Here is a 24925-nt window from a genome sequence, read left to right as displayed (position 1 = left end):
CCTGCTTGCGGGAGCTAGTAGCTCGGGTGGCAAGACAAGTCATGCAACCAGGGGCCCCAGCTGATCCTGTTCAGGTACTCCTACAAAGGGAAATAGAGCTAGAGGAAGAAGCCTATGTAAACCCGTGGCAAAAGCCCAACTGATAGCACATTCTAAAAAGAAAAAGGGTGGATTGAGAGAAATGATTCTTAAGGAGTCCATTTAGAATGTGCTGACACAGAAAGAACGTGCAAAGCAACTTGCAGGGCAACGTATAAACCAATTTGCAAAATCAGGATGAAACAATAGCTTGCTGATTAAAGAAGCGATACGGGTAACGGGAAGACATGCTTAACGGTTGAACAATAACGGTGTTAATGCGCTGAGGCTGATAAGTGGGCCAAAGGGGTAATCACATTTGTAATTTTGTAATGAGATTAAAGAAGAATGTAGGGTATAAAAAACTGTGCAAAGTGTAATTCGGCACTCAATCTAGCAGGAGCTGGTTGGGTCCGACTCTGCAGACTCGAAAAATAAAGTTTACCGTTCTGCAAATTGCTGAGACTCAGTGTGTTTCTGACATCTGACCTCCATCTTTTAGATAAATTTACCATAATGTCAGCTCGAAAATACAAATCAAGCTCGTTAATCTTTTCGTCAGTGTCGTGCAAATAAATGAGCGAACCTTTCGTCCATTTCTGTGAAGACGGTGGACTGTTCCTTTCATGACTTTTTCCATTTCCTCCTTAACTATTAACTCAGCATCTGGCAAGTTTTCGTTAGCCATTCGTTTATTTCGTCTCTGATGTCTTTCAGCTTCAATATTCCATTCTTGATAGAGCCCTACTCCTCCTTCGAGTGACTCACTGACCAAATTTTCATCATAAATATGATCCCAGAGGGCTTTCAAATCCAGGGCAGCATCATGGAAGTTCATGCCAGGATCCTGCAGCCTCTTTTGAGTACGGTCAATGCGAATGAGTACTTTGTTCCAAAATCCTAGCAAAGTCAGAAAATCGTAACTCAACGTGCAGTTGTACAGCTGCCTTCCATCACTTCTTGTTTCACTGGTCTTGTTTTTATTGTCTATCATGTCCTGGAGAACTTGAAGTATCTCCTCAAGGTACTTGTTAATGGGCTTCACTGCTTCTGTCCTTGCACTCCACCTGGTTTCGGACACTGACTTAGCAACCGTAGGCACGGTGTTCTTGAGTTTTTCCCAGTGCTGCATTGAACATGTAGAGAGCTTCGATGGTTCCAGAAAATGTGACCATCATTGTATCCTGCTTGTCTGCAGGTACACCCACCAAGATGAGTGAGTGATTGTGGCAATTAACAAACACTACCAGGCTGTTTTTCTCATTTATTCTTTGATCAACACCACTTCTGTGTCCAGCCATCACAGCAACATTGTCATAGCACTGTGACCGATAGCTCCATTTCATTCTTCTCTAGTTGTTTCTAGATGTCTTCAACCAAACTCTCAGCATCCTTCTGGCTTATCTGGATAAAATTAATGAAGGACTCTAACACGGACTGTTTTCCTCTCAAAATCAACTTCCACATACCTCACGAATTCTGACATCTGCTCATGGATAAAATTCTGACATCTGCCTGATCAGGAGTCGTGTTGAACATGAGACCATAGGCTTTACGAATGCTTCTCAGTAAACACTGGTGGACAGTGGATGCCATCATGTGGATGAATTTGTTCTAGACACCTGGTGAATGATAAGATGTGGATGCAGGATGTCTTTCCAAATGAGTGAAGTGTTCTTTTATGACAGGGTCAAAAATGGTCAGTAGTTTCAGTAAGCCAAGGAAATTTCCCACATTGGAGTCATTGTCTAGCTGAAGTGATTCCCCGTGTCCTCGCAAAGCCAGGTTCTGAGTTCCAAGTAATATTATGCAGTGAAGGATTCTCGTCAAGATAGCACGCCACTTCCGCTTTTCCTTCACAATCTGTGACTGAAATACCGCGTGAATAACTCCTCTGTTTCCAGCTAAATTTCTTTGCATTTCTTTCCACTGTGTGAAGCATTTCCGATGATTCTTGGCATTTTCATGAAGACTAATCCTCACAGGTGCTTTCCACTGGTTGAATCCATTTTCCTGCTCCAATAAGATTTGATGATCTGACTGGGAATAGAGAAGGTAACAGATACAAAATGCAGACTTTTAAGAAGGGGAATAGACCAGCCATGAGCGAGTCACTTCCTCACCATGACCGTTTCCCAATTTACTCTTAAACCAAATTTTGTTCATTGAGCAGTTACTTGTTGGCATTAAAGGCCCCTCACTGTTCTGAAAATACTTCGAACCCGGCTTTAGTATTTCTGTTCTCAACGCGTCAGGCAGAATTGCTTTCCCAGTATCCTTGTCGAACTTCAGAAGTTCAATGTCATACTGTTCAATCACTTCTGGTCTGACAGTTTGAGGCTCTTTGACACCATCCAGTTCATAGATTCAGTGTTGTCAGTTTTAATCTATTTTCTGATATATGATGGAGGAGGGGAGAAGAGAGGGTCTCCAGGGTAGGTGGGATATTTCATTCTTTTGCTTCTCTATCAAGGCAATTAGAAGGAGTCCACGGAGGGGAATCTGTGTTATGCTGAGTAGTGTCAACAATTCTCTGGAGTTTCTTGTGGTCACGTGCAGAGCAGTTGCCATACCAAGCTGTGAAGCCTCCCAATAAGATTCTTGCTATAGTGCATCATTAAAAGTTGGTGAGAGTTGATGGAATGAGTTATGTTATGCATAGGTTCCATTTTTACAGAAACCCTGATCACCTGTAGAAGTTTCTGGAAGAATGGCAAACTGATTTTATCAGATAAGTGCATGGTGTTGGATTTTAGGAAGGCAAATCCAGATGGGACTTGACCAGTGAACAGTAGGACCCAGGGAAGTGTTGTAGAATAGGGGAAGTTTGGAGTAAAAGGGCATTGTTCTTTAAAAGTGGAGTCACAGTTGTATAGAATGGTGAAGAAGGTGTTGGCATGCTAGCCTCATCAGTCATAACAGTCTGGCTAGTGGGATGTTGTGGTGTAGTTGCGCAAGATGTTATTGAGGTCACACTTAGAGAATAGTCTACAGAATGCTGCAGACTGAGGTGTGATCTTATAGAGGAGTATAAAAGCACAAGAGGCAGAGACAGGGTAAATGCTTACAGTCTTTTTCTCAGGGTTTGGGGAATCAATATCTAGGTTTAAGGTGGGGGGAGAAATCTATTAGGAATCCAGGGGCAAGCTTTTTGCAAAAGGTATTATTAAATTAGAATAATTTAAGTTAGTGGTTGAGACAGGTACGCTAATGGCATTTAAAAGACAACAGGTACATTAACAACATTTAAAGGATGGTGTACACTGCAAACATCATGCACCAGTGGTGAAGGGAGTATTTTGGGAGAATAGATAGGGTGCTGATTGCACAGACTACTGGATCCTAGATGGTGTCAAGCTTCTTGACAGTCATTGAGGCCGTGCCCAGCCAGGGAAATGGGAAGTGTCCCATCACACTCCTGCTCCATGCTTTGCATATGTGGGAAAGGTAATGTAGTGGATGAGGAATACATGAACTAACTCTACCCAGGCAAGTGGGGAGTGTTCCATCACACTGCTGCCTTGTCCTTTGAGGGAGGCAGGTAAATGTTAATGTGGTGGATGTGGAGTGCATGGATGAACTCTGGCATGGCAAATGGAGAGTGTCACATAACACTCCTGACTTTGCCTTGACGGGGGTAGGGGGTGGGTGTTGGAAGAGAGTTGGAGGTAATGTGGCAGATGCAGAGCATGTACTTAACTCCACCCAGGCAAGTGGAGAGTGTCCCATCACAAAACTGATTCATTCCTTGTAGATGTGGGAGGGGGTGTTTGATAGGTTTCCTGATAAATTTAGTGTGTGATTTGATGGGAACCTGTGTTCCCCTGAACCCAATACTATGTGTTAGGAAAATGCATTCTAAGGCCCTCCATTGTTCAGGTTGACCGTGCATGTTGCATCCTATCTGTCTATGTGATATGCAAGCCAAGTCAATACAATACGGTGAGCAAGCTGTTGAAGGGGGAATGGTTAGAATAACAGTATTGCCTATACATCGTCCATGTATTTCTTTCTTGTATTACTGAATAAATATAAATCCTGCTCTTCCAGACCACCTTTCCCTTGTGATAACCTTGTGTAATCTGAGAAATGCCCACACTGTCAGTAAGACCAAGATTGTTGTTGCAATACGACTCGACCAGCTGATCTATCTCACTCCTGTACACCTGCTCATCACCTGATCAAGTGTCTTTTAAAGGTCATCATTGTATCTGAGGGGACCAATATCCTGGCGATGAGGTTTGCTAAGGCTATTGGGGAGAGTTTAACCTAGACTTGCTGGGGGTGGGAACTGAACTAAAGTGACGGAAGAAAGGGAGGTTGGCTCACAAATGGAGAAAGCTTGGAGACAGTGCAAAAAGGAGGATAGGTAGATGATAGAGAAGGGACATACTCAGCCCAATGGTTCGAGATGTGTCTATTTTAATGTGAGGATTATTATGAATAAAATGGATGAGCTCAGAGCGTGGATCAGCATTGGGAGCTATGATGTTGTGGCCATTACAGGGACTTGGATGGCTCAGGGGCAGAAATGGTTACTTCAAATGCTAGGCTTTAGATGTTTCAGAATGGACAGGGAGGGAGGCAAAAGATGTGGGGATGTACTACTGTTGATCAGAATTAGCGTCATGGCTGCAGAAAAGGAGGAAGTCATGGAGGTGTTGTCTATGGAGTCTGTGGGTGGAAGCTGGGAATAGGAAGGGGTCAATAATTCTGCAGGGCGATGTTTATTCACCACCTGATAGTAACAGGGACATTGAGGAGCAGATAGGGAGACAGATTCTGGAAAGGTGTAATAATTATGGGGTTGTTGTAATGGAAAATTTTAATTTCCCAAATATTAATTGGCACCTCCCTATACTGAGGGATTTCGATAGGGTGGAGTTTGTTAGGTGTGTTCAGAATGGTTTCTTGACACAATATGTAGATACGTCTACAAGAGGAGAGGCTGTACTTGATTTGATATTGGGAAATGAACTGGTCTCTCAGTGGGAGAGCATTTTGGAGATAGTGATCACAATTCTATTTCCTTTACCATAGCATTGGAGAGGGATAGGAACAGACAAATTAGGGAAATGTTTAATTGGAGTAAGGGGAAATATGAGGCTATCAGGCAGGAACTTGAAAACATAAACTGGAAACAGATGTTCTCATGGAAACGTAGGGAAGAAATGTGGCAAACATTCAGGGGATATTTGTATGAGGTTCTACATAAGTATGTTCCAATGAGACAGGGAAAGGATGGTAGGGTACAGGGACAGTGGTGCACAGAGGCTGTTGTAAATCCAGTCAAGAAGAACTTACGAAAGGTTCAAAAAGCTAGGTAATGATAGAGATCTAGAAAATTTATTAACATTTGGAGAGGCATAATATGATTAGGAATAGTAAACATGGCATTGTCAAAGGCAGCTCATGTCTTACGAGCCTGGTTGAATTTCATGAGGATGTGACTACACACATGAATGAAGGTAGAGCCATAGATGTAGTGTATACAGATTTTAGCAAGGCATTTGATAAGGTACCCCATGCAAGCCGTAGTGAGAAAGTAAGAAGGCATAGGATCCGAGGGGACATTGCTTTGTGGATCCAAAACTGGCTTGCCCACAGAAGGCGAAGATTGGTTGTAGGTGGGTCATATTCTGCATGGAGGCCAGTGACCAGTGGTGTGCCTCAGGGATCTTTTCTGGGACCCCTTCTCTTCGTGATTTTTATAAATGATCTGGATGACGACATGGAGGGATGTGTTCGTAAATTTGCTGATGACACAAAGGTTGGGGGTGTTGTGGATAATGTGGAGGGCTCTCAGAGGTTACAGCAGGACATTGATAGGATGCAAAACTGGGCTGAGAAGTGGCAGATGGAGTTCAACCCAGATAAGTGTGAGGTGGTTCATTTTGGGAGGTCAAATCTGATGGCAGAATATTGCATTAATGATGAAACTCTTGGCAGTGGGGAGGATCAGAGGGAACTTGGGGTCTGAGTCCATAGGTCACTCTAAGCGGCCACGCAGGTTGACTGTGTGATTAAGAAGGCATACAGTGAATTGGTCTTCATCAATTATGGGACTGAGTTTAAAAGCTGAAAGGTAATGTTGCAGCTATATAGGACCCTGGTCAGACCTTGCTTGGAGTACTGTGCTCAGTTCCGGTTGCCTCTGTACAGGAAGGATGTGGAAACCATAGAAAGGGTGCAGAGGAGATTTACAAGGATGTTGCCTGGACTGAGGAGTATGCCTTATGAGAATAGGTTGAGTGAACTCGGTCTTTGCTCCTTGGACCGAGAGAGAATGAGAGGTGTCCTGATAGAGGTGTACAAAATAATGACAGGCATCGATTGTGTGGATAGTCAGAGGCTTTTTCTCATGGCTGAAATGGCTAGCACGAGAAGGCATAGTTTTACAGTGCTAGGAAGAAGGTACAGAGGAGATGTCGGGTATGTTTTTCACGCAGTGAGTGGTGAGTGCATGGAATGGGCTGCCGGTGGCAGTTGTGTAGGCCTGGATAGGTACACGGTGCTTAGAAAAATAGAGAACTACAGGTAACCCTGGGTAATTTCTAAGCTATGGACATGTTCAGCACAGCTCTGTGGGCTGAAAGGCCTGTAGGTTTTCCATGTTTCTATGTAAGTGCCACAATGTTTTCCATCCTGAAACTTGTTCCATATATCCACCATCCTCTGTGTGAAGCGTTGTACAAGACATTGGTGCGATAGGCCTTGGCGTACTGTGTGCAGTTCTGGTCGCCCAGCATTAAGAAGGATGTCATTGAGCTGGAAAGGGTGCAGGAAAGATTCACCAGGGTGTTACCAGGACTGGAGGGCTTGGGTTATAATAGTCCCTGAATAGGCTGGGGCTATTGTCCCTGGAGTAAAGGCAGCTGAGGGGTGACTTTATAGAAATTTATAAAATCGTAAGGGTTGTATATCAGGTGGATGGTCACAATCCCATGGAAACTGAGGCAAAAACCAAAGGGCATAATTTTAAAGTGAAATTAGAGAAAAAGGAGGGGTAAATTTTTTCAGCCAAAGAGCTGTCAGAGAAAGTAGTTGAAGCACGTAGAATGACTTGGACAGGTACATGACTAGGAAATATTTAGAGGGATATAAGACAAACACAGGTAAATGGGATTAGTTTGGATCGGAATCTTGGTCAGCATAGACCAGTTGAGCCAGACGGCCTTTTTCTGTACTTTGTGACTCTGCCATTGTTGGGGAGAGATGTGGCTCCACATTGCCCTCTGGTGGAAGTATGGATTGTGGTTCCTGGTTCCAATTCACCACTCCCTGGCTGTATTAATATAACCTTGCTTTTAAGAATCAGAATCAGGTTTATTAGCACTGACACTTGTATGAGATTTGTTGTTTTGTGGCAGCAGTACTCTGCAAGACATAAAGGTATACAAGTTGCAAAAATAATTAACATGCAAAACATGAATAATGAAGCAGGGCTTATGGGTTCATGGTCCATTCAAAAGTCTGATGGCAGAAGGGAAGAGGTTGTTCCTGAATTGTTGAGTGTGTGTCTACAGGCTTCTATACTTCCTTGCTGATGATAGTAAAGAGAAGGGTGCATGTCCAGGATGGAGAGAGTCCACAGTGATGGATGCTGCCTTTGTGAGTCACCATATCTTGAAGATATCCTCGATGGTGAGGAGGGCTGTGCTACTTCTGCACTCTCTCCAAAGCCTTCCTGTAATGGCATGACCAGAACTAAATGCAATATTCCAGATGTGGCTTGACCAGAGTTTTATAAAGTGGCGATGTAACTTCTCGAATCTCTTGATCTCATTCTGTGAGATGCCAGTTGCTTCAACTCCTATTCCATTTCTCCTGCTCCCTCTGCTGGTCATCTGGCCTGCAGCGCATGCCAGGGCAAAGAATTGCTGAGATTCCCCAGCATCTGTCTAAAGATCTGATGTGTCCCAATTATAAATAACCATTCCCTGATCTTGTAACTGTCCACCTGACTGAGACTCTCCCACTGGGGAAAACAGCTCTTCATCTCCCCTATTCTGACCCTTTACGGACTGAGATCTTTCAGTAAGGTCACCAATCAGTTTCCGAAACCCCAGCCAATGTAGAATTGGAGAATTATACAGCACAGGAACAGGCCCTTCAGCCCACATCCCCCATGCTGACCAGGTTGTCTCCTTGCCTTTTTCCATTTTCTCGGTTTGTCCCATATCCTTCTAAACTTTTCCCATTCATGGATCGGATTAAATGTATCTTAAACATTGTCAATGTACTCACATCTACCACTTCCTCTGACAGCTTATTCCATACACCCAATGCCCTCTGGGTGAAAATTCTGCTCCTTTAATTCTTACCTCTCCCATCTTAAACCTGTGCCCTCATGTTTTAGGGTCCACTACCCTGGGGAAAGGTCTGTGATGGTCCACCTTATGAACACCCCTCATGGTTTTCAAAACCTCTAAAGTCACCCCTCAGCCTCCTTCACTCTAAGGAAAACAGTCCCAGCTTATCCAGTCTCTCCTTATAACTCAAGCCCCCTCCCCCATTCTCAGTAACATCCTCGTGAGTCTTTCCTGCACTCTTTCCAGTTTAATAACAAACAGAATTAGCAACAGAATTAGGCCATTTAGCCAATGGAGTCCGCTGTGCCATTCCATGTCTGATGATAGCTTCGAGCTGAAAGGTCTGAAGAATGTAAGTCTCCTGGACCAGGGTTCTGGAAGAGCTGGCTGAAGTAGGCATTAGTGACGACCTTTCAAGAAACACTGGATTCTGGAATACTTCCGGAAAATTGCAAATGCCACTCCACCAGTCAGCAGACGCCTGACATAATTACCAGTGGTAGGTGATGTCAATGGTTTGGATATGATTCAATGCAGGATGACATGCCACTGATCAATAGACCAATGGTAGGAACGTTCTTGCTTCCACAACGTTACATTTGGACTGAATAAAACACCTCAGTATTCATTGTCCAAATTCTGGAAGAGTGTTTCTGTGTAACAGTAGCAGCCTCACATCTCCCAGGCTCCCTGGAATTAGATTCCAATGTGGGAACATGTGCCAGCATCCAAAACTCCGTACATAAGCCCTTCAAAACTGGGCTGTCTGCTATTCCATTTCTCAATAATAATAAAAAAATAGATAGATCTGACCTTCTAAAGTGCATTACTTCACACTTTTCTGGACTGAACTCTAACTGCCGATTCTCTGCCCAGCTCTGCATGCTATAAGAACAATATCATTAAGCTGGAAAGAGTGCAGAGATTCACCAGAAAGTTGACAGAACCTGGAGCCCTGAGTTGAGAAGTTCAACAGGCTAAGATTTTATTCAATGAAGCATAAAAGACTGAAGGAGGACATTCTAAAGATGCTCCTGCCACCACTTCCAGCAGGGTGTTCCATGCACTTATGACTCTCTCTGTGAGGAATATTGACTGAGGAAATGCACAGTCTTTTCTCCCAGAGGAAGTGAACCAAAAACTAGAGGGCGGAAGTGAGAGGGCAGAAGTTATGAGGGGAAGCTTCTTTACCCAGAGGGTGGTTGGTACTTGGAAATTGTTGAGGCAGATACATTAAAAATGTTAAAGTCATACATGGCTGTAGGGGGAATATGGACAAACTGCGGGCAAGTGGGATTAGCTTAGATGGGCATCGGTTAGCAGGGACACGTTGGGCCAAAGGGCCTGTCTCCATGCTGTATTACCTTAAAGGGTAAATGACCTTCTCTTGAGTTGCAGGTAGTTAATAAAAGTGTACATTTTCAATTAACCACACTCTTTAACATAAGACAACTTTAATGAAGTGGGGAGCATTGACTAATTAAGACCGTCCGGGATAAAATTTCAATGAGAAGTTTAACGTTGTTTGTAAAGGAAGCCGCGCATTGAGTTCATGGCTTTTCAGCAGAAGGGTAGGGTTAGTGGCGTAGCGGGTAGAATCACTGCCTCTCAGCTCCATGGCAAGAGTTTGATCTCTACCAGGGGCATTTGAGGTCCACAGTTAAACCCTGCATCTGTGTGGGACAGTCGGGGTGTTTAAGAGGAGGATCCGGCCCTCTGTGTGTGTGGGAATCGGGGAGCAGGGACCACGTCTCCCAGTACCGATCTGCGTGGTCTGCGTGTGCATTTGCCCGCGTACGTACGCGAGGAATTTACACATTCTCCTTGTGGGATTCCTTCTCACACTCCTACAAAGAGTGTGTTTGTTATCCTTGAGAGTATGTGCGTGAATGAGTGGGGCAATTTGAGAGAGACAATAGGCTTCAGGGAGGGACCTAATCGATGCTACCGCTTTGAGGGCTGGCGGGAACTAAAACGGGCTGAATGCCCTTATGAATTACAAGCGGACAACTCGTTACGGGTGGACTGCTACCAGTGAACGACCTGGTGCCGTCGCACTTGGGTGCAGTAGATGTACAGAAAGCTCAGGAATCCCAGGAGCACGAAGGTCATCGAGACGGTAGCCAAGAAGTACCAGACAGCGCTTATGGCGTTGCCCTCTGCCGCCGCTCCTCTCCTGTAAGGATCCAGCACTTTCAAGTGGAAAGAAGCGGCCAGTTCCCCGGACACGTAGCACCTGTACACACCCTCGTCATCTTTCTGTGCCCCGGCAATGGTGTAGGCGCTGCGCCCGGTGAGCTCGTCTAAGGAATGAGTGCTCCCCCGCCGTCTAGACAGCTCGTCCCGCGTTATGTAGACGGAGTCCCTCCGCCAGGAGACCGGGGTGAAGGCGGAGGCGCCGGGACACTTGAGGCTCGCGTTCCCGTTGACGTTGACCAGGTAAGTCTCGATGAGGAGGGTGCGGGGTAGGTCGAGCGGGACGAATCTTCGACCCGGCAGCTCCAAGCGCCTGACGTGCGCTTCGTAAGGCGATTCTGTGAGGCACGGCACCTGGCAGGGTTCCAGCGCTATCTCAGGACCCCGACTGGCCAGCTCGGGACGCCCGGCTGAAGCCGCGATTCCGCAGGGCACGGCTTGCTCCTGCCCAACGACGGGACGGGCGTAGCAGAAACCAAGGCGCCTCCTTTCCCCCGGGGCGCCGCACCGGTCGCAATCTTGCCAGGCGTTCCAGACGGTGAAAAGTTTCCAGTGCTGCCCCTTTACTTCTCGGAAGGTGCTGGGTAGCGCCGGGACTCCGACGGGCTTGCCCGAGAGGTGAGCCTTCTCCACATCCTGGACGTCCGCCTCGTAGTAAGCCAAAGTCCTGCCGTCCATCTGACACAGGTAGACGCCGGAGTCCCGCACAGTGGCGGGTCGTATGGAGATGTGCGGCGGGGAGAACCGGCAACGGGACTGCAGGTCGCCCAGACTTCCTCCTCCGAGCGGGACGGCCCCCGCTCCCACCAGCACCACCGCCCCGGAGCCGGGCTCCGAGCTGTTAGAGTACGCCCAGGCCACCTCTCCGGCTTCGGAAGGGACGTTGGGACAGATCAGCGTGGCCGGGTTGCGGCTCAGAAACGGGATTAGGCACGACCGGTTTGGGTCACAGGAGTTCGAAGAACCAGCGGACGCCGAGAGAGCGCTGGTCAAAAGCAGTGTGATTGGAAGAATTCGGGACATTACCAATGTGACCCAGGTCAGCTGTGTTTCCATCCCCCTAGAGTCCTAAAGAGAAAAGGCAGGTTCACTGGTTCCCTAGACCATCCGCCAAATCACCTACGTTACATCTCCAAGTGACGGACAATGGTCTTCTGCCTCAACAATGGAAACAGAGCGTACGTTCGACGACGTCCTGGTGCAGAACTAGAGGCGAAACGTTACACTTGCACATGTCCTAAAAGGGTAAAAGGCGCTGATTTTTGACCCGGTTTTAAGACAACCCCTTCCAAACTTGCACGTCCTAAACGGCGTACAGACAACCGAAACAATCCCTTTGACAGAACCCCTGAGTGGGTTACAGCCTAGGATCTACTCTATAGATTTCAGGGGGTTATATATAAAATATCAGCTCCCCTGGTGTAGTTTCTAGGCTGGGATCTAATCCACTGATTGAAAGGATACCCAGGAGTTAGTTACAGGGTAGGATCTAATCCAGTCGTTCGGGGGTTTATATATTGATTAACAAGTCCCCAAGGGGGGCGCTACAGGCTGTGATCTAATCCAGGGGAGGTTATATTGTATGGTGTTGCAATTGGACTATTAAGTGTACACAATTTTCAACAACCGACATTAGAGTTGGCGTGTCACTTTAAGAGGCTGGTTTGACGTGATGACGTACTTACGTGAAGGGTTTTTGCCGCGCATTCTGTTCAGGTTTTTGGAGTTCAATAATCAGCTGTACGGTTTTTTTTTAATTAAACGTTAAACAACTCATGTCGTTTTAATTGTGAAAACCTATATTGGTGACCCCGATTCTCTAGGACAATTCCCGAGTTATTGAGCATGTCGGTCAACGAAAACATCACTAAACCCGCATGCTTCACTGTAGTTTCAAAGTATGGCGTTGAGCACCACATTCCCATAACTGGCCCGCCAGTCCGTGCCGCACGCGTAGAATGGGCCCAGAAAAGATTGCAACCGCGAAGGCTGAGTTTGCCAACATGGAACGTTGGTCGAATCGCTCCTCCATATGGTTCTTAAATCGGATGGTGTTGCCGCCTATGAGGCGAATACCGACGCACTAAGGAGACCACCACCCCGATTGTTACCAGCTCTCTCAAATCCTAGAATTTTCGGCACGGTCAGTCGGAAATTTATTTTTTGCCAAAGTCGATCCAGTTAAGAGCTGCCATCAGGTGTCTGTGTGCTTGGAGGACATTCCAAAAAATAGCCGTGATAACCCCGTTTTGGCTTCTTTTTCTGCAGCATGCTGTTGGGGCTGAAAATGCAGCACAGACTTTCCAACGAATGATGGACTCGCTGTAGAAACGCTTAACTTTTCCTTTTGTTTGGATAACATACTTAGGCGTAGATATAGGTGCAAAAATAGGCCATTTGGCTTATCGAGTCTGCTACGCTATTTAATTATGGCTAATCCAATTTTCCTCTCAGCCCCAAACTCCTGTCTTCGCGCCATAATCCTTCAAGCCCTGACCAATCCAGAATCTCTCAATCTCTGCCTTAAATGTACATAAAACTTGTCCTCCACAGCTACCAAAGAATTCCACTGATTCACTACTCTCTGGCTAAAGAAATTCCTCCTCATCTCCATTCTAAAAGGATGTCCCTCAATCCTGAAGCTGAACCCTCTGGTCTAGACTCTTCCACGTCCACCACATCAAGGCCTTTCACCATTATATAGATTTCAATTAAGTCACCGCTGATATTTCTGAATTCTAGTGAAAACAGGCCCGGAGCCATCTAACACTTTTCGTATGAAAAGCTATTCAATCCTAGAATAATTTCAGTGAACTTCCTTTGAACCCTCTCCAGTTTCAGTACATCTTTTCTCAGATAAGGGGTCCAAACATACTCACAATACTCCTTTTGAGGTCTCACCAGCGCTTTATAATGTTTCAACGTTACATCCTTGCTTTGATCTACTCCTCTTGAAATGAATGCAAACATTGAATTTGTCTTCCTCATCACAGATTCAACCTGCAAATTAACCTTAAGGAAATGCTGTGTAAGGACTTCCAAGGCCCTTTGCATCTCAGTTTTTTTTTTGTATTTTCTCTCCATTTAGAAAATATTCAACCTTTTCATTTCTTCTGCCAAAGCGCAAACACTTTTTGACATTGTATTCCATCTGCCATTTCTTTGCCCATTCTCCTGATCTATCTAAGTCCTTCTGTAGCCTCCCTACTAACTGCCACTCAACTTATCTTCAAACTTTGCAACAAAGCTCTCAATTCCATCATCCAAATCATTGATATGTAACGTAAAAAGTATCAGTCCCGGCACAGGCCCCTGTGGAACATCACTTATCAGTGGCATCCAGTCAGACAAGGCTCCCTCCATTCCCACCCTTTGCCTACTGCCAATCAGCCACTGCTTTAAACATGCTAGAATCTTTCCTGTAACATCATGGGTTCATGGCTTTGTAAGCAGCCTAATGTGTAACAACTTGTCAAATGCATTCTGAAAATCCAAGTACAGAACATCAACAGATCCTCCTTTGTCTATCCTGCTTGTTATTTCTCCAAAGACTTCCAACAGATTTATCGGACAAGATTTCCCTTTGAGGAAACCATACTGAGTAGGGCCTGTTTTATCACGTGCCTCCAAATAGTCTGAGATATCATCCTTAATAATCAACTCCAACAACTCCCCATCCACAGAGGTTAAACTAACTGGCCTATAGTTTCCTTTCTTCTGCCTCTCCCCCTTCTTCAAGTGTGGAGTGATATCTGCAATTTTCCATTCTTCCAGAACCATTGCAGAATCTAGTGAATCCTGAAAGATCATTACTATTGCCTCCACGATCTCTTCAGCCACCTCTTTCAGAACTCTGGTGTGCACGCCGTCTAATCCAGGTGACTTATCTACCTTCAGACCTTTTAGTTTCCCAAGAACCTTTTCTCTAGTTATTGTAACTTCATTCACTTCATGCCCCCTGACACCTGGAATTTCCACTACACTGCTAGAGTCCTCCACTTTGAAAACTGACGCAAAATTCTTTTTCAATTTGTCCAACATCTTGTTGTGCCCCATTGCTTTCTCTCCAGCATTGTTTTCCAGCAGTCCGATATCCACTCTCGCTTCTCTTTTACACTTTATGTACCAGAAGAAACTTTCGGTAACCTCTTTAATATCATTGGCTAGCTTACTTTCATATTCCATCTTTACCTTCTTCATGACCTTTTAATTTCTTTCTGTTGTTTTTTAAAAGCTTCTTAAACCTCTTACCACTCTATTTTTGCTCTATTATATGCCCTCTCAATGGTTTTAAGATGACACAAGCCATGGTTGTGTCATCTTTCCTTTACAATAATTCTTCCTCTGTGGAATATATATATCTCCTGTGCCTTCCACATTGCTTCCAGAAATTTCCCCCATTGCTAATGTGCCGTCATCACTACTAGTATTCATTTCCAATCAGTTCTGGCCAACATCCTTCTCATGCCTCTGTAATTCCCTTTACTCTGCTGAAATACTGAGCCATCTGAATTTAGCCTCTCCTTCTCAAATTTCCGGGTGAATTCAGTAACATTATGATCACATTCGCTTTCTAAGTTCATCGCACAACACCCAGTCTAGAATGGCTGATCCACTGGTGGGATCACGAGCTGCTCTGAAAAGCCATCACAGAGGCACTCTAGAAATTCCCTCTCCTGGAAACCAGCACCAACATGATGTTCCCAATTTACCCACATATTGAAGTTGCGCATGACAATTGTAACTTTGCCCTTTTGGCTTGTACTTTCGATCCCCATTGTAATTTGTAGGCCGCAACCTTACCTCTCTTTGGGGGTCTGTATACAACTCCCATCAGGGTATTTTTACACCTGCAGATCCTTGGCTCTGTCCACAATGAGTCAACACCATCCAACCCTATATCACTTGTTCCTAATGATTTGATTTCATTTTTTAACAACAGAGCAGTGCTGCTCCCTCTGCCTTCCTGCCTGTCCATTCAGTGCAATCTGTATCCTTGAATATTAAGCTTCCACCTGTAACCTTTCAGCCACGGTTCAGTGATGCCTACAACATCAACTTGCCAAACTGAAACTGTGCTGCAAATTCATCTACCTTATACGGTATACTGTGCACAATCAAATAGAACACCTTCAGACCCTTTTTGATTTTGTGCGTCTTTTACAAATCAGGGAGTGGGTCACGGACTGGGATTTCATCCAGGGGTTCAGGGGTTTATATATAGAATAACGGATCTCTGGGAGAGGATTATAGGCTGACATCTAATCCAGGGGGTCGCGGGGGGTGGGGAGAGTTATGGAATGTTATAGATCGACGGGAGTTGTTTATAGGCTAGGATCTAATCCAGGGGGTTGTGGGTTTATATATGTAGATTGGCTAGTGGTCAGCCCGATTTCGAGGAGTCTATCCACTGAGTTTCCGATGCTGGATCGGTCCCAGACTAGAATCTAATTCTAGGGAGTCCGAGGGGTGTGAGACCTGGCATTAGGTCACTGAACATTGAGGAGTTTTGTTCGGTCTAGATTAAATATTGTGGAAGGAAGAATGTTCCTGTTGTTGGCGATTAGACTAGTCCGTTGACTGGTGGTATCTCCTCCTGCCTCGAAACCGTCCAAACAGTTTTCACCATCTCCCAGTGTCTCCAACACGACTATGGACATCCGTTGCGACCAACTGATACTTCCACGGGTTCTGATATTCCCTGAGTGTGTTAATTTCAATCGCCCAATTTTCTACTAAAAATATCCAGCTCAGCTCGACAGCGAGTCAACCTGTCGGCACTCCGGGAGACCTCGCTCCCCTTCTCTTGTCACCGAACACTTGTATAAACTTCCACACATATCCTGTTCAAAGTATCCCGACTGGTTGTGTCACGGTCTGGTACGGCAATTCGAAGGCACAGGAACTTGGGAAACTTCAGGGTGGAGTGGACTCAGCCCAATACATCACGGGCACATCCCTCCCCATTGTCGGTAGAATCTCCAGGAGGCGCTGCTTTAACAAGCAAAGATTCCCGCCATTTGAACCGTACCGTCTTCTCGCTGCTCCCATCAGCCAGATTGCTGGTGCGGAAGCCTGAAGTCCCACAGCACCAGGAACAGCTACTTCCATTCAGCCATTCGGTTCTTGAACCAACTAGCACAATCCTAATCACTACCTCAGTACAGCAATACTAGAACCACTTTGCACTACAATGGGCTTTTGGGGTCTTGTAAATTGGTGTATAATTTGAGTTTACTATGTTATATTCATAAAAATATTGTACATGGACATATTAAATAATATAAAATATAATTATACAGCTATGTTTTTCTTGAGAATGTTGTGCCTCTGATTCTGTGTGACTGTGACTCTGCTGCAGGTGAGTTATTCATTGCACCGGTGCATACATGGACTTGACAATAAACTTGACGTTGACTTTCTCCCCCTACCTCATATCTTACCTTCTCCATATTATTTTTGAATGGCAAACTGATCCTCAACACGCGTGAATTTCTGAAGGCATTACAGAGGCAATTGATTTATTGCTGTCTCTTGCCACTTGGAGGCGCTACGGTGGCATAGCGGTTAGCGCGACGCTATTACAGCTCGGGGAGTCGGAGTTCGAGGTTTAATTCCAATGCTGTAAGGACTTTCTACATTCCTTCCCGAGAACGTGTGGGTTTCCTCCCACAGTTCGAAGACCCGCTGGCTAGTAAGTCACACACACAAAATACTGCAGGAAATCAGCAGGTCAGTCAGCATCTATGGAAAAGGATATACTGTCGACGTTTTAAGGCGGGACCCTTCTTTAGGATTGAAAAGGATGAAGAAGCCAGAATTAAAAAGGGGACCTGGGAATGAGGACCGCTAGGTGACGGATGAAGCCAGGTGGGTGGGAAAGGTCGGAGGGGAAGGGATCTGAAAGATGAGGAAGACAAAAGCTCGTAGAAGAGGTTCAGTTAAATCCTAAAACAGCAGGGTAGGAGCTGTCCTTGAGCCTGGTGATACATATGTTTTTTTTATCTTCTGACCGATGAGAGGGAGAGAAGAGGGAATGTCCGTGGGGTGGGAGGGGTGAGGTTTTTAATCATGTTGCCTGCTTTACTCAAACAGCGAGAAGTGGAGCGAGGCCTGGTTTCCGTGATGTGTCCAGAACTCTTTACAGTTACGTGCGGTCACAGTCGGAGCAGTTGTCGTACGATGCGGTAATAGACAGTAGACAGTAGGTACAGGAGTAGGCCATTCGGCCCTTCTAGCCAGCACCACCATTCACTGTGATCATGGCTGATCATACACAATCAGTACCCCGTTCCTGTCCTCTCCCCATATCCCTTGACCCCGCTATCGATAAGATCGGGACGGGTTGCTTTCTATGGAGTGTCTGTAAGAATTGGTGCGGGTCGACGGGGGCAAACCGACTTGCGACAGACATCGTTTTCAGTGATGGTCAATGAGCTGTGCAAGACATTGGTGAGGCTGCCGCTGTGTAGTTTGGTCACCCTTTTATAGGAAAGGCTACAGAGAAAGTTTATGGAGATGCTAAGAAGGTTTCAGGGCCTGAATTAGATGCAGAGATTGGGAAGGATAGGCGTGTATTTCTTGGAGCTTAAGAGGCAGTGGGGTGACCTTTTCGAAGTGAACAAAACACAGACGGAGTGAATGAACAGCATCTTCTCGGAAGAGACAAATAAAAAAAGTAGAGGTTACAAGTTTAAGATGAGAGGGGAAAGGTTTAAAGAGGATCTGATGCGGTAACTTCTTGACACTAGGGGTGGTGGAGAGGCCAGAGTCACGTACACAATAACAATATTCAAAACACAGTTGGATAAAAACGTGGTTTTGTCCAGAGGGACAAGAGCCAGAAGTACACGAGAGTGGGAGAGTGACAGAGAAAAAGAGAGTGGAGCATTGACATATTGTGATGATGATGCATAGACTCAATTATTAATCCTTTGCATCCTTTCACCGTCTTGGTCTTTCCTTCTCCTTCCCTCTCCTTCCCCAAACGCCCCTTGATCCTTCTCTCATCTTTCTCATCCTTTCCCCTGTCCTCTTCCCTTTCAACCCTCCCACCTCACTAACTGCCCAGCCTCCTCTTTCCACCTTCCCCTCCCCCTCGTCCTTCCCCATCTCCCATGCCCATCCTCTCCTTCTCTCCCTTTCTCTTCTTGCTCCCTCCTCTCACCACAAGCCTATTCTGCTATACACTGTTCAAATGGGAACGAGCAGCAACAGCTGGTGATCCGCTCTGCACAGCTGCTCGGTCGGGATCCAGTCCAACTCATTCTCAAGCTTTCAGCCAGTGTGAACACCGGCCACCTTTCACCCAGCGCTGGGTCTCAAAACTCCCTGACTTTTCACAGTGTCTTCTTTGCTTCATCCACTCACCTGGCTGGATTTCACCTCAAAGCACCAAAGCAGAGCAGTGGGTAGAGCAGGTGCCACAGTGATCCAGAGACAACGGCTTCAAATTAACATCTGCGAGAGGGAGAGAGAGAGAGAAAGGGGAGAGGGGGGAGAGAGGATGGGGGAAAAGGAGAGGGGGAGAGAGGGGGGAGAGATGGAGTGCGAGAGTGGAACAGAGAAGAAAGAGAGAGACCCCACCAATGATGGGTCACTGGGAGTGTGTGTGTGTGTGTGTGTGTGTGTGTGTGTGTGTGTGTATACGCGCTCCTTGTGAGCCCCAGTTTTCACAGGGTGCTCTGGTTTCCTCCCACATCACAAATTCAAAAGACATGTAGGAATGATTGGTTAATTCACTGCTGTGTATTGCCCCCCCGAGTCTGTGGGTGAGGGTTTTGATCTGTGTTTCTGTGGGGGTGGGGTGTGGGGAGTTGTGTCATTGACATCAATATGGGGAGATTGTAATGGGATTGGGTGCACATGGGGGACTGAGGTCAGCAGGACTTGATGGAATGAAGAGCCTACTTACGTGCTGAATTACTCTAGAACATTGGACAGGCCATTTATACTTCTATTAACCCATTCTAATGTAACTAGTTTTGCATCTTCTCACCTCAGCTTCCCGACAGGAGTATACGCTGCCTTCTTCCTACTGTCTGCCATGGGGCAGCTCTTGCTGAAATCCAGCAAGAGTGACTGTCTGGACCCCCATCAGGTCCCTACATCAGCCTTCTCTGCTTAAAGTTAACGTGGTTTATTGTCAGACACACAAGTCCATGTCTACATAGGTGCAATGAAAAGCTTATTTGCAACAACATAATAGGCACAGAGTATCAGAGACACAACATTCACAAGGAAAATATGAATTGCACATCAATTACAAGGAAACAACTGGAACAAATAAAATCATTTTAGATTTTTGCTATATTTAGGTAGTGATTAGCACCTCACCAGCTGTGTCAAGAACCAAATGGCTGAAGTGAAGTAGCTGTTCCTGAACCTGCTGTTGTGGGACTTCAGGGACTTCACCTCTATGCCTCCTGCCCAGTGGAAGCTGAGAGAAGGCATGTCCCAGAAGTGGGGATCTTTGAAGATGGATGTTACCTATTGAGGCAGTGCCTTACGTAGATACTCGCAATGGTGAGGAGGGACGTTAGCATGATGTACTGGGCTGAGTTCACAACTCTCTGCAGCCTCTTATATTCCTGCACATTGGAACTGCCATACCATATCATGATTCAACCAGTCCGAACACATTCAAAAAACATCTGTAGAAGTTTGCTAGACTGTTCAGCGACAAGCCGAACCTCCTTAACCTGCTAAATTAGGGAAACCACTGCAAGATGATGGGCAGCTTGGGCTTGGTAGGGTTGAACAGGTGTAGCTGGACGACACCTGCAGGAGGATGATAGATGGAGGCAGAAAAAGAGAGAGGAAAAAGAGGGAAGGGTTGTGAGACACATCCTGATTCAGGGCTTCAGCAACTCTCAACAACTCCCTCCTTCCCCAACAGATGCTGCTCGATCTTCTATGTTTCCTCCAGCAGCTGGTTTGATAATCCCGTTCAAGAATCGGGAAATAATGTGTCTGCTTTCTGAAACTCTGGTTAGGCCACATTTCATGTATTGCCTTTTGCTCTGGTCACCATATTACAGGAAAGATGCAAAGGCTTTGGAGAGTATAGAAGAGGTTCTCCAGGATGCAGTCTGGATTTAGAGAGCATGAGTTTTAGGAAGAAATCAGACAAATTTGGTTGTTTTCTCTGGAGCAGTGGAAGGTGAAGAGGAAATCTCATAGAAGTTTATAAAGTTATGAGAGGAATGGATAGGGAATTTCCAAACTAGTGGATGTTACAACTGTTAATTGCCAAACACACCTATATCTCATTTATATTTTACATATTTCACTGTAGAACATAAAATTGTAGAGGGAACCCACTGAGTGCAAAGAGTGACAAAAATACACCAGGACACCAGACACTGGATTTGGCTGCACTTTCAGGCCCAGAATCCAGAATCTGGTTCTGTTCACAGTCTTAAGTACTGGTCCAGAGTTCAGACTAAATCAGGAGTTCCAAATTACTGATGGGTTGTTCTTAACAGAACAGAGATTCTAGGGTTTACAAGTACGTTTCTAGCTTCATGTAGACTGGGTGGTGAATAAGGCATGTAGCATGCTTGCCTTCATCATTCAGGACATAGAGTAGAGGAGTTGGGACGTCACATTACAGCTCTACATGATGCTGGTGAGACTGTACTTGGGTATTGTGTGTAGCTCTGGTTGCCCAGCGATAAGAAGGGTGTCATTAAGCTGGATAGGGTGCAGGAAAGGTTCACGAAGATGTTACCTGGATGGAAGGCTTGAGTTATAAGGAGAAGCTGGGGTTGTTTCTCCTGGAGTGACGGAGGCTGAATAGGATCTTATAGAGCTTCTTAAAACAATGAAGGGAGTAGGTACGCTGGATGCTAAGACTTTTCTCCCCCAGGGTAGGTGAGTCTAAAACTGGAGGGTGCAGGTTTATGGTGAGGGGAAAAGTTCTTTCTCTCCAAGAACAGGTGCTAGTGGGTATATGTAACAAGCTGCCAGAGGAAGTGGTACAATAAGATTTAAAAGACAGGAAGAGTTTAGAGCAGGGGTTCCCAACCTGGAGTCCATGAACCCCTTGCTTAATGGTGTTCGTCCATAGCATATACAAGGTTGGGAAATCTGGTTTAGAGGGATATAGGCCAAACACAGGATAACAGACATCTTGATCAGAATAGATGGGTTGGGCCAATTGGCCTGTTTTGATTGCTGTAAATACTTTTGAACTTTCACTCCACCATTACTGTGTGCCCACCAACACCCAGATGCCCCCAGTCATACAAATAAGTTGCTCATACTGTAAATGTCCATGAACCTCAAAGTTGTTTTAATCTGTTATCGCAGCCGTCTATAAATCTAAACTTGGGAGAAGCATCCTGTGTCAATATCTGGATCTTGGAATCGGTCTCATCCTTCGAGGTGCTTTCAGAGCTCAGAACAATTATTAGGGTCCAACTGGCTTTGGGCATGGAGACACCTGTCCAATGGGTCCTGGGTATGGTCCCCAGCACACAGGAAGATCTTGAGAATAGCTCCCATAGGTGCTGTTGAGACTGTGCATTACTGAAGAATTTGAGCAAGACGCAGCCTGACACCAGGAGATTGTCCTCTAGAAGCTGCCCGAGGTGGCTTTGCTAGCAGGAGTGGGGTTCTCCAGTGCATCTGTAGATGCAGTGAAATTGTTCTCCAGAGATTCCCATGCAGCCTAGTAAAGTGGCGACCAGTGCTCACCCTTGACGGAGTTGCATTCAAAGCAGTTCTCAATGCAGTTTGCAAATGCACCTCAGCATGCCAGTGTGGTCAATGCAGCTCAGAAAGTCACCCTAATCCAGCTCTGCTGCAGCCAGCTCAATCAGTACCTTCAATGCAGAAAACTCACACCAATGCATCCAATGCTGTGTTCTACCTTGGGCGGATCAGCAGTACTGTCCTTCAGGGACAAGGGCAATTCTCCCAATGTAACGTGCAGCAAAGCTACTTGGTCTCTCTGATGCAGCACAGTTGCACCAACACATCTGGTCCTTTCCAACAAAGCTCCCTGATGCCACTGACATCTGGCGTCTCCTCATGTGGGTCTGCCTTTGTCAAAGGATCCGCCCAGACACTCCAATACACTCTGGTGTCTCGCACAACCACTCAGGTGGGTCAATGCATGCCTGCCTCTCCCCATGTGGGACACTCAAGGATGCACCAACCTCCCCAGTTTAGTCCAAAAGCCCCTACCCATGCAGTCCAGCGACACTGGTGCAGTCCCACATCTCAAAGTCTCTGTAATGCACCCCCGTTCTTCTGTCCGCATTCCCAGTACCACCCTCTCCAAACCTACCCTCTGCACCTCTCGATCCCGGGTGAAAGAGGGGTTGAAGTCACATCATCTCGCACCAGCAGGCGTGCAGCAGTTCGGCCAGCGCGCCAACTGTGAAGGCCAGGATGAAGGAGCCGATCAGGGCACGGACGATGGCGAGCAGCTGGCGGGTGTTTCGGCGTCGGCTGCCGTCCGCGGCCAGTGGCTCGGGTAGCTCGAGGTGGAAGACGGCGACGCGGCGCCCGCGTACCCAGCAGCGATAGACGCCGCTATCGGAGGCGCGCACGCTGACGATGCGGTAGACCCCGCCGCCCGTGGCGTCGTCCAGGCGATGGCGGCTGCCCTTGCAGGGGTGCAGAAGCGCATGCCGGGTGAGCGGAGCTGCGTCACGTTGCCAGGAGACGGGCGTGTACACGGAAGCGCCCGGGCAGGTCATGCGTGCCTCCTCGTACGGCTCCAGCAGCATCGTTTCCAGGAGCAACGTGCGGGGCTGCAGCCAATCGAGGGAGGTGCCGGTGTCCGTCGGCCCAGGTAAGCCCAGGCTCCGGTCCCCAGCGCACGCACGCCGGCAGGTCTCATAGCGGATCTCCGGGCCGCGCCGGGGCAGTGCCTCGCCGAGCCGCAGTTGCATGAGTCCACATGGCAGGGCTTCTGCTTCTTCCTCTAATTCTTCTTCATCTTCATCGCCGACTCCTACTAGCAGCGCGTAACAGAAGCCGAGCCGCTTGCGCTCGCCGGCGGCCCCGCAGCGGTCGCAGTCCTGCCAGGGCGCCCAGTGGGTATGCAGGTGGAGGGTGGCGAGGCCGGGCGCCAGCTGCACGCTCTGGTTGCCCAGCGGAGCCTGGCCCAGCGCCCGGTGCGAAACGTGCAGCAGCGCCGAGTCTTGCACGTCAACATGGTAGGCGGCCAGGGTGGCGGCACCCGCCTTGCACAGGTAGAGTCCCGAGTCAGAGGGCCAGGCCCGCGACAGCAACAGCACGCCTCCGCGCATCGTGGCTCGGCTGCCCAATTTGCCCAACGGGCCCCGCACGGTGCGCAGGCCGCGCGGCCCGGCGATGGTATACGGCTGATATCCCGACGACCGATTCAAATTGAGGTACTGCCAGTGTAACGTGCCCTCCTCGGCTTCCGACGCCCCCGGGCAGTGCAGGCTCAGCGGGTTGTGCGAAAGGAAGGCCAGGGAGCAGGGCGCGCTCCCGCTGCCGGCGCCCCAGTCCCAGTCGCCCCCCGGCCCCGGGCACTCGGCCACGCCGCCGTTCCGTTCCAGCAGGTGTGGCAGGCCACCAAGCAGCGCCAGCATTGCCAGCGACAGCAACAGCGGAGCATGGCCGTACATCGGGGAGGAGGGTGCGCGGACTGGGGCAGCCTCGATCACTCAGGTGTCCGGTGACGTCACGACAGTAGGGACGGGATACTGTGACGTCATCAATCGATTGGGCTGACCCTTCCGGGTTGCTCTCATTCGGATTCTGCAACGGGGCAGTGACGTTTCAACGAGTGTGGCGGGAGTTGCATTGTGACGCTTGGTGACGTCAACAGTGTGGGAGCACACCAATACGTGGCAGCACGGGCTCCCGGATGTGGCAAAAACAATGCATTCAACATTTGCAAATCAAAGGAAACGATTATGGACTGCAGGGAGGGAGGTGGGAGGAGTTGGGAGAACACACACCAGTTGTCATGGAGGTGGGGGGGGGGGGATGTTGATGTGCAAGGGCGAGCGGTGTCAGGTACCTGGGTGCCAATACCACAGGCGATTTAGCCCGAGATCTTGAAGAAGGAACACCAGCAGATGTTCTTCATTAGTTTGAGATTCAGAATGCCATTAATAATCTGAGGCATAATTTATTTATCTTTTGAAGTTTACAGTATTGGACTATACTGCTGTTGCAAGATATGACGACATCCTATTCTGATACTGAAGATGGCACATGGAATCCTTGCCTGCAACAACTTGGGCACAAAATAATTAAGACAATTGGTTATGACCCAACACTTGGTCAAACCACAGCTCGAATACTGTGTGCAGTTCTGGTCACCTCACTGTAGGAAGGATTTGATTTTG

General features: G+C 47.2%; 2 protein-coding genes across 2 annotated transcripts in view; both read right to left on the bottom strand.

The window, feature by feature from the left end:
* Nucleotides 1-24483, bottom strand: part of LOC132393287 (protein FAM187B-like) — a 33530-nt gene extending 9047 nt beyond the window's left edge. The window contains exons 1-2 of the mRNA XM_059968329.1: nt 22882-24483; nt 18957-19046 (exon numbers count right to left, since the gene is read on the bottom strand). Coding sequence (XP_059824312.1) covers nt 22922-24196 — 1275 coding nt within the window. The 5' untranslated portion in view covers nt 24197-24483 and the 3' untranslated portion in view covers nt 18957-19046; nt 22882-22921. The remainder of the gene's footprint in view (nt 1-18956; nt 19047-22881) is intronic.
* Nucleotides 10419-11642, bottom strand: LOC132398347 (protein FAM187B-like). Its single transcript, XM_059977674.1, has one exon. It carries the CDS (start codon nt 11640-11642, stop codon nt 10419-10421), a length of 1224 nt encoding a protein of 407 aa, XP_059833657.1.
* Nucleotides 24484-24925: the final 442 nt, after the last annotated feature.

The sequence above is a fragment of the Hypanus sabinus genome, chromosome 1 (assembly GCF_030144855.1).
Source record: "Hypanus sabinus isolate sHypSab1 chromosome 1, sHypSab1.hap1, whole genome shotgun sequence".
Lineage (NCBI taxonomy): Eukaryota > Metazoa > Chordata > Chondrichthyes > Myliobatiformes > Dasyatidae > Hypanus > Hypanus sabinus.
This window is presented reverse-complemented; position numbering and strand designations above follow the sequence as displayed.